This window comes from Empidonax traillii, unplaced genomic scaffold (assembly GCF_003031625.1).
Source record: "Empidonax traillii isolate 1590-97213 ecotype Southwest subspecies unplaced genomic scaffold, ASM303162v1 scaffold132:size1788729, whole genome shotgun sequence".
Classification (NCBI taxonomy): Eukaryota; Metazoa; Chordata; class Aves; order Passeriformes; family Tyrannidae; genus Empidonax; species Empidonax traillii.
Genome location: NW_020955325.1, coordinates 498992 through 509432, shown reverse-complemented (window position 1 = coordinate 509432; position 10441 = coordinate 498992). Strand labels below are relative to the sequence as shown.

The 10441-nt window shown below is 48.2% G+C and overlaps 1 protein-coding gene across 1 annotated transcript; it reads left to right on the top strand.

The window, feature by feature from the left end:
- The first annotated feature begins 2345 nt into the window (after positions 1 to 2345).
- Positions 2346 to 9665, top strand: ZDHHC22 (zinc finger DHHC-type containing 22). Its single transcript, XM_027883671.1, has 2 exons — positions 2346 to 3324; positions 7465 to 9665. Exons 1-2 carry the CDS (start codon positions 2766 to 2768, stop codon positions 7728 to 7730), a joined length of 825 nt encoding a protein of 274 aa, XP_027739472.1. The 5' UTR covers positions 2346 to 2765; the 3' UTR covers positions 7731 to 9665.
- Positions 9666 to 10441: the final 776 nt, after the last annotated feature.

Here is a 10441-nt window from a genome sequence, read left to right as displayed (position 1 = left end):
TCCCTTCCCTTCCCTTCCGCCCCCGTCCCCGCTTTGGCTACAGCTTTTGATGTTCCTTAGGCAGGCAGACTTAATGTCTTTCATGAGATGCAGTCCCTTCAGTCAGGACTCTTTCATGACATGAAAAGATTTCTCTGTAATTTTTTTGTATTATTATTTTGATGTAAGCTGTTAAAATATGGAGAAAACAGTGTCTGATTATTTAAAGATAAAATCCAGACTGGGTCACATATCGCAAGACTCAGTCTACTTTAAATTGATGAGCTGAGGGAATATTGGAGGATTTTTATTCTCAGTAGTCGTGACAGGAGAATGAGGGAGGTGGGAGTGAAAGCTAGATCGGTTCTGAGCAGCTTTCCCTCCAGTTCTGCCGGAGGTGTCTCTTAGCTCTTCCTCACTGCAGATCCAGTGCCTACGGTCTTGGTTTACACTTGCTCATATTATTGCCACTGCTTTTCTCAGAAATGTTCAATCATGAAACTCATCCGGGAGAAAAAAAAAGAAGTTATTTCTAATGAAGAACCCTTGAACACTTGGTTGCTGTAATCACCTTATATGCTAGTGCACGTGCAGGAGACAAGCACATCCACTCTCTCCTGAAGGCTTCTCTGCCTAGAAACTGAGACATGAAAAACACTCTAATTTTGCTCTGCACCTTCAGGTGGAGAAGAAGAGTCTGTGCTGAGGGGCTGGCCAGTAAGCGTAGGACCTAAGTTAGGCAAGACGTATCTTTCTTTGACTTTTAAGCAGTGCAGAGTTTGACTGTCTGCAGGGGCACAGCTGCAGCGCAGCAGCCCTCTTTTCTCCCCTTCTCCTGTCATGGATGGCTCATCTGTGGAGGGAGAGAGGGATGCTATTCATCAGAGCTGGCAGGGTGCAGCACGTAGGTGTGTAGGAGAAGGAGAGGCTGTGCACAGCGCCTGTGTAGACAGTACAAGGACAGCGTGGGTGGGCAGAGGGGGGTGAGGGTGTGCAGCTGTCAGAGACCAAACACGTGTCTCCAAAACTTTTACCAGCATGTCATACTGCCCAGGCACCACCTGCCCCGCTCAGAGCCTTTCCTTCTCTTGTGTTAAGGTGCCTGCAAAGCTAGGGAGGCTAAACCTGCAGAGACTCCCCCTCACGCTTCCTCTTGCCCCTAGTGCTGTTTCACACAGGGGCAGCTTTGGGGGGGCACGGGAACACAGAAACCTCGCCTTGCCTCCCTCACCCACACCGTGGGAAGGAGTAGTACTCCACAGGTTGGAGCAGCAAAACCCCCCTTCCCACTCCTCTGCTCTCCCCTTGGGACTTGTCAGAACCTCAGAGCCCCAAGAGAACACTTCTTTTCCTCAGGGCCCGTGTCGTCCTCGGAGAGAGGGTCTTGAAGCAGATGCGGATGGTGCTGAAGGGACAGCTCTGGCGGGGGGTGGGCCGGACCGGACCGGGGTCCGGGACATGGGGAGAATCGGGAAGGGAGAGGCCGGACAAGAACAGGACTGGGGAGGGAGATAAAAAGAGGGACGGAGAAGGAGAAGAGCAGACCGGAGCTGAAAAGCACAGGAACAAATACAGACACAGGGAGAGACACGGGGCATTAGACACAGAGAGACAGACATGGGGCAGGGACAGAGAGAAGAGGGACAGGACAAGGCCGAACCGAGCAGGACAGAAAAAAAAAGCATGAGGGGAAAGCGAGAATGAGAGAGAGAGAAGGAGAGCAGGGCAGACGCCGGGCTGTGCTCCTGCTCGGCTGCCATGGGGATCTCGGCACAGCCAGTTGTAGCAGCGGCTCCGCCGGCGCCAGACACGCCGGTACCGGGCGGCACCCGCCGCGCCTGGGGACAAGGGGACTGCAAGGTGGCAGCGCAGTGGGGCCGAGGTGGGGACCCCTCCGGGCCGCCGGGGCTTTGCAGGCACCGCGGCGCTGGGAGCCCTTGGGGCTGCCGGCATGGGGGTGCTCGGGGTGCCGGGGCACCTACACGGCCACCCAGCTAGCTGCCCGCCGCGAGTGGTCCCTCGGGCTTTCCTGAACCCTGACGATGCCGGCTGAGTCCCAGGGCCGGGGGTGCCCGCCCGCCCGGCAGGGATGCGCCGTGCCCAGTCGGAGCCGCAGCTGCAGCAGCGGGGCCGCCCCGACCCGGTAGCCGAGCGCTGCAGGTTGCCTCCGGACAGCACTCGACCAGCTGTTTTGTACATTTTCTAATTTCGTGCAGAACAGGGCAGCGGTCATAGAGGTAATCTGTAGATCCGTGGCTTTAAGGGAAAAATTAGAGCACTGGATTTGATCCGTATTGCAGTGGATTAGAGCAACCTATCCCCCCCTCCCCTTCTCCTCCTCCCACCCCTCCTTTCCAATTCACTCCCCCCTCCTTCAGCACCACCTTTTTTCCTCTCATGCAATACCAAAACTGACCCTGCCTGGCAGAGGGACTCTGCTAGGCGAACAGAGCGGTGCCCACGTCGCCTGCACACCGCGGGAGCCGCCTCTCCCCTTCCAGCCGCCGCAGCCCCTCCGGGGCATCGCTGCTGCAAGTTCCCCGGAGGAAGGCGCCGGGGCCGGGGTATCTCCTCCGGGCGCCGGGGAGCGGTCGCTGCCCACGGGCTGTCCCTTTGCCCCGGCCCGGCCGGGGCCGTGAGGCAACGACGAGGGACAGCGGTCCCCGGAGGGCATTTCCCGGAGGCAGCGGGGCCGGGACCTGGCAGGAAATGGAAGGATGAAGTGTGCAGCCGGAGCGGTGATGTTCCTTCTCTCCTTGCTTTCCCCCGCAGGAACGTAATCCGCAATGCTAGTTCTCAGGTTGCTCAATGTTGTGGCTCCAGCCTACTTCTTGTGCATCTCCCTAGTGACCTTCGTCCTCCAGATCTTTCTCTTCATTCCCAGCATGTTCAGAGACCCTTCCACCACCCCACTTTTCTCTCCTGCTCTGCTGCATGGGGCACTCTTCCTCTTCCTCTCAGCTAATGCCCTGGGCAACTACGTCCTTGTGATTCAGAGCTCCCCCGAGGACTTGGGCAAGGACTTAAACTTGGGCAAAGGAGGTGAAGTGGCGGACTGGCTGGATGGAAGCAGGTCCCCTGGCTCAGCCTTGCCCAGCACTCACTTCTGTAGACTGTGTGCCAGAGTCACCCAGAGGCATGACCACCACTGTTTCTTCACAGGGAACTGCATCGGGAGCAGGAACATGCGAAACTTCATCATGTTCTGCCTCTACACCTCCCTGGCTTGCCTTGACTCCCTAGTGGCAGGCATGGCTTACATTTCTGCTACACTCTCCATGTCCTTTGTGGACCCACTGGCCTTCCTCACTCTTCTGCCTCACTCCATCAGCCAGTTCTTCTCAGGTAAGAACACCTAGTGGGTGCCTCCTCTAGGGCTCCTGAGATGGGGGGGACCTGATCTTCCTTGGATAGCTCTGTTGTGGAGGGGTGGTAGGGAAATGGGCAAGAGGGGCAGTTGGCCTGCCCCTTTGGAGGCTAGAGACAGCCTTTGCAAAAGACTTTGCTTCACATGAAATAGAAGCTGGGACCTACTCCACGTTACCGCCACAGCCCTGTTCCTAATGCATTAGGCTCTGGAAAATGCTCCATAGCCAACCTGTTGGTGACAGAATAGGGCTATCTGTTGTGCAGGGCATGTGTTGCAATTAGACAGAGGACATGGATTTCACTCATTGTACTGCAGGTGTGGGGAATCTTTTGCCTGTCTTACAGGCAGAGGTGAGGGGTCTGTAGGTTTTTGTATCCTACAAATCTGCAGGTTCCCTGTATTCCAGCAGATACACCCTCATTCTCCTCATCCAGGTAACCCAGCCCCTCCACTATCACCCACCTCCTGCCTCCTGGCAGTGCAAACTTACTGAGATCTTTTCATCCTTCCAGCACTGGGAAATTGGGATTCAGGCAAGAGAAACAGAGAGAAGAGTTAATGTGACATGATTAGCCACCTCTCTTGTGACCCCAGTCTGAGACACAAGTCCACAGAGAACCAGGGGAAATTCTCTGTGCCCACTCTTTGCAAGAGCTCCACACCAAAAGCAAATACCTTCTCCTTGCTGACATCCCTTATCTTTCTTCCTGCTTCTTCTCCTTTCCCCTCTCTCCTGGCCTTTCCATAAATCTCCACAACCCTTCTCTTTCCCCCTCCTGATGTTGCCCCCATAACTCATCCTCTGCTCTTCCAAACTTGCCTCTTCACCTTTCAACACACCCTCCAACTCTCCAGCCTCAACCCTTTCTCTATCCAAACCCAAGAGCTAGAGAAGGGACTATACAGACAGCTTAGACTGTTACTTTGCCCTGAAAGCAACCATAGAAAACTGACATTTCCCCTCTATGCAGTTCATGCCTTGTACACTTAGATCAGCTTTTACTAAGTTGAAATACGTATCCCATATATTTTAGCTTTGCAGATTCAGCTGAGCTCAGTAAGAAGGGAGTCTGTTTTGGCTTGTGCACTGTCACCGTAAGTGTTGATTATGATCTGAGTGTGGAGTCTCCACTGCTAAGAATACAGGAGCCAGAGAGGCCCCAGATTGCTTTTCAGATTCCAGGCTGGGTTTGCAGGTTTGCCATCTGAAAATAAACAAATTTCTCTCTACTTGGCAAATTAGCAGATTTGTCATGGTAATCACTGAGAGACAATAAACATGAAATCCTGCCATGACATTTTTATAGAGTCATTTTTCCAACTAGAAGAATTTTTGTAAATAATGTAGCATGAGCTTCACTAGCATTAAAAATATTGGGAGTGATTTTTCCCTGTGCCTAAGCTCTGGTCGGCACAGCAGCCTGGGAGGGGGAGCAGGGATGTGGGAGGAGATTATCAAGGAATTAGTTCTCTCTGACTCTGAGGGCTCATTTGCACCGAGCTGCATCCTGGCCCATCTTTGCAGAACCACTGAAGTGACCCAGCTGTGGTGTCAGCAACTGCAGTGCCAAACACAGCAAGTGGGCAGTGTTTGAATGGGACACGATGGGGCTGGGTGCAGGGCTGGGAGCCAGAGCACCCCTGAGAACCTCTAGTTCTGCTGGGTTGAGAACTGATGCCTCATACAGCAATATATAGGCATGTGGTGTCTTGATTGCTTGGGAGAAAGGGCCTACTGGGCTTCTACCAGCACATTTAATCTCCAATTCAGGTAAGAAATACACAGTCTTGAACAGTTACCTGAAAGGGCTGCCCACACAGTATTTTTCATCTAATGTAACTATTACTTAAGGGTTGTTATATGATCCCGAGAATTGCAATAGCAGAGAAAAAGCTTTACCTTTTTTCTCCATCATGCCCACTGTACTGCAGAAGGAGTAAAGGAGGATAAAGGGTGAATCTGCTGGTCTTATGTCAACCAAGTGTTCCTTGTTTTCATGCCGGGAAAAATTTTCAGCTGGCTCATTCTGCCCAGACTGTGTTCAGGCATGGATTTCAGAATCTGACCCAACGTCTGTAATTGCAGCCTATGATTCAGCTTTTCTGTCATGGATAATGTATGGCAATAAGCTTGAAATCATACCAGGTCACTTAGAGCAAAAGTGAATCGGAGACTAAAAGGGACTGTGGCGATGAGGGACAAATGGAGAGCACTTTTGTAAACACAGGTCAGATTGGATCCACTAGAGAAATTATAGAAAATGCTTTATGTAGGTAGCCTGAAAAAAATGTTTAAAAAATCATGTGTCCGGAAGGGATAGCTCAGAGATGCTTAATATTTTCAAGGGGAAACAAGGGTAATTACTTTCTGGACGTTGAATTTCAGCAGCTCATAAAAAACAAAGCTTACAGCTGCCTTGCAAGAGCTCTAAAGAAAATAGCTGTATTTCTCCATGTCCCATCTAAGCATCAGCTACAGGAAAGAACAAATGTCTGTCACATTCTGGTCCAGTAAAAAAGAGACAGAGAATCTTGTATCAGGCTTCCTACCTGGTAAATTAAGTTATTCTGACAGAATTGGTATGAGGATTTGCCATTATCCTAAGGGGCTTGTTCTTCTACTGCTGTGTTGCATGCAGAGCCCACTGAGCTGAATGGGATCTAATAAGAAGGAAAGATGACATTGCATTTTGGGAAAAACCTGAATGACTCCTGAGTGTTTTTCAAGTGAGGACAATCTCTGAAAGCTTTAGGCTGTAGTCAGTGTCCTTACAAATCATCCTCAGAGGAGCATGCCCCAATCTCTCACTTATAGCACTGCCAGGTAGAGAAGCTGGGATTCACAGATTGCAAAACCAGATGATATCACCTAATCCAGCCTTCTGCAGAAGAGAAGCAAGAGATGCATATCAGTGACCCTTGTATTGAACTTAAAAACTGAAGCAGCCATGTACCTCTTTTAGGAAGCACACCTCTACTGTCCATGCAATCCCTGCTTCACCACAGGTCTTGTAGGGGCCAGTCTTCCAGAGGGACAGGAGCATGTGGGAGATCTTTCATTTCTAAACCTTGCAGGAACCAGTGAGAGGATATCAGCTATTGATACTGGTATTGAGACACATTTAACTCCCTTTGTGTAAATATGGGTGTTTAATAATATACCAGTATACACAAAATAACGAGCGTAAACATCATATGGGCACACAGAGAATATTATATTAATGGCTTTAGATTGGTTTATACACTGAAAGGTCACTCAGTGATACCTGCTGTTATACTAACATTTTAGAGAAGGAGTTCTAAAATCACTGTAGAGGAAAGGGCCCACAGAATGTTTTTATTTAAATACATTAATCATAAATATATACTAAAAAAAACCCCGTTGAATTAGGAGCTTCAGATATACAAAGTATTTTGAGTATTCTAGCAGTAACTTAAAAAAGATTTTGGACCGTGTTTTGGAAAGGTTTCTGTTTCTTTCCTGCATTCAGTGAAAACTGCCTTTGCCCAAAGGTAGGAAAGTCATTATTGATTTTTTTTCTTCACACACACACACACACACACACACACACACACACACACACACATATAGACACACGTATGGTGGAGAGAGAGAGAGTAAACTGGAGAGAGAAATCTCAAATCTTCTTTGGTATTTTCTGGTATTAATAAACAGAGTAAAGCTTCTGGAAGCATCTACATGCTGTAGGATCCACTTCTCATTTCAAAAACCTAGAAATCTAGATTCATTGTGATGAGCAGATAAATCCTTAAATAAATTAATCATTCTTCAAAATAGTGGTGAAGTCTTACACACATTTAATTTCTGACTGAATTTGTCCCTATAATCTAGATCCTCACATTAACAGCAAAATGAGAGTTGTACAGAGACAATTATCATTTTAGTATTTCCCCAGCAGGGTCCATTGCATCAGATACTATGAAGAAAATAAGTTAATATATTTAGAACAAGCAGCCTGTTTTGCTCCTACGTCACCACTCGTGGCCAGAGAAAACAGGTGGCTTGTCAGTTCTTGGGGCTGTTACACTGCATGTGAGGTGTGTCTAAGTTCTTTCTTTTATTTTCCTCCCTTCCCCTTACTCTTGGTCTGCAGGAGCTCTCCTTAGCTCTGAGATGTTTGTCATCCTCATGCTCTACCTCTGGCTTGGGATCGGACTGGCCTGCGCTGGCTTCTGCTGCCACCAGATGCTGCTGATCCTGCGTGGGCAGACTCGGTACCAGGTGCGGAAAGGGATGGTGGTAAGAGCCCGGCCCTGGAGGGAGAACCTGCAAGAGGTCTTTGGCAAGAGGTGGCTGCTAGGACTTCTCATCCCTGTGCTGAATGTGGAAAGTGACTACCGTAGGCAGAAAGAGAAATAAAATCCTCATGTGTGTGTGTGCATCCCATGCACACAACACCTCCCCTGTTCTCTCTCACACCTCCTGGATCACTAAAGAGCTGGGCTACTCCATTTCTTGGTATTGCAGCCACTGTGGGAGGAAAGGATGGGCTATCAAACAGAATAAATTTAGCATATTAACATGGAGATCACAAACCATGTAGATGAGATACTGCAGCTTAGTAGTCACATCACTGCACCTGCATATGTGGCAACAGTCTTTGAACTAGTAGAAAAATTAGTCAGACCTTCTCGTGGCTCCCTACCTGACTCCTCCAGTCCCCAGCCCCATTAGTCATCCTAACAAACCACAGCAGGAGCTTTCAGAGAGGCTGTACTGTTGTGATAGACTGCAAAAATGGTGTCTATTCCTTGGCAGGGTTTTGCAGGGTGCTGACTTGAGGCAGGGTTACATACTTGAGGTAACTTCATGTGACAGCATTCTTCAATGAGTATTGTTCAAGAAGTGTTTGGACAATGATCTCAGGCACATGATAGGATTCTTGGAGTTGTCCTGTGCAGAGCCGAGAGTTGGACTCCAGTGATCCTTGTGGGTCCCTTCCAACTCAGGATATGATTCTATGATTCACAACTCTGAGATACCCTTAATGACAGAACTACAGTGCAATCAAGCTGCCCTAGGAGCATGCTATGCACAAGGCAAATGCGGCAGGTAAACCTTCTCTCCACAGCCTAGAAGATCAGGAGGAAGACAAAGAGAAATTGAGAATTTCTCATTTCTGTTCTTGATCTGCTCTCTATGCAATGATATGTCAAGACTGTGGCTCTGCTGCTTATTTTTAGTAGTCTTTTGTCCAATGACAGAGTCCAGGCAAAGCTGCCCTTCTGACAGGAGCAGCAAGCAGATAAATCCTGATCAGATGGAGGCATAAGGAGAGGAAACTGCAAGGTGAATGAAAATGTTGTGTTTGAGAAGCTGTGTGAGGAGGCAGGTGATGCATGCCTGTGAGAGAGAAAGAGGGAAGTGTGGACACACAGTGAGCAGTTGGGAGGGTGCCAAGAGCCTTGCTGCTGCGTAAGAGCCCTGATGCATCACCCTCTCACAGGGGACACCTGCACCATTAGTACTGTGAAGAGTTCAAAATCCCAGAAGACAGGAAGGGTTTCCAGCCCATCATGACACTTCATTTTGCACTAAAACAAACAGAAAAATGGTTATCTCAGACATTCCTGCCACACTGTAGTTACAGGCTGTCCAGGGCAATTCCCTCTCGCTTTGCTGCAGGGGGGTAAATTCATCCATGTCGTAACTCCATTAAGGAGGTTAACAGAATTACTACAGGGATTAATCCACTTAATGTGTCAGTTGTTTTTTAGCTGCAGCAACAGTCCATGAGATCAGTGCTGAGACCCTATGCTAACAGGTGCCTTAAGAAAGGATACCACGATGTCTCTACTAGGATCATAGCACTGGATTCCCCAGCAGCTGCCACAAGAAGCCTCTGTTTTGGCAAACTGCATCACCGTCTGTGGGCTGGATGGGAATCCATTGCTTCTCTTTAATAGGGTGGGGAGTATGCTGACAAGCTGTGAAAAATGTTATTTCTTCCTCAGAAATGCTTGCAGTGCATCCCAGGTAGGGGAATGCATCTTGCTTTCATCCTTGCATTTCTCACAAGCCAGAACAGTGGCACTCATTCCTACAGGCTTTGTAAGTGTCTTTTACCACTTCACACTCGAATACACACATCTGAATCAATAAGAAACAAAGTCTATTGTGATGAGCAAAGTAACCTTGAAAATACAGTGGAAAATACCTTAGCTGGATAATTAAAACATGTAGGATCTACGTCCTTCCATGCTGTGTGTGTTCGCATGAACGCACCACTGTTTCCATGTGTAACATGCTGTATATTCACTAACAGTGAACAATAAAAAGTGTTCTGATTTTTTACATGAGCTGTATTGTGCTTTTTGACAGTTAGTTGTCATCAGATGTCTCTGTACACTTGTTACAGCATACATACAGATATGCTGAAGGAAGAATTTATTGGCTTTGCCAATAATTCATCATGTGATTTTTGACAAGTTCTTTCATCTTCTCTACTTTAATGTAATGACCAATCTAAAAATGCATCTAATAACCAATTTGCAGACCCATTCTAATTTCTGTCTATAAATTACACTATCAACCTCAACTGAAAGCTATGGGAAAATTAAGCTATTATCATTGCCCACAAACAGCATCTCGACATAAATTATTCCTTACTGGCAAATGGCATCAAGGTGAGCAGACAGTCACCTTGATGCTCGGACTAGAGCCAGAGTCTTGTGCCACACACGTAACCTTGGAAGGATTCCTGAGATTATTCTTATTCCACAGACTCAGTGATCCAGCTTCTTCTCCTTTAGATATTTAAAGAAAACAGGCTCTCAACATTTCAGGCAGCAGCTACCTTCTACCAGCAGAAATTATGGTCTGACATCTTTGCCCTCTGCTTTTGGTATTTGATGGCCTCTGCAGTCTTGGGCAGCTCGTGGCACTCGGTGCCTGCTACCGCAGTGCCTCAGGCTGTAAAGCTTTTTGGGGCCACACACTGAGAAGGGCAAACCAAATGAGTTTCAGTGGGCCACTCTGCATGGACAGAATCCACCCAGTACAACAGGATTAGTTGCTTGAGAAGCCCGTTGCCTGTTCCTATTGGAGCTGGATCATGCTTGGCCCCTGTG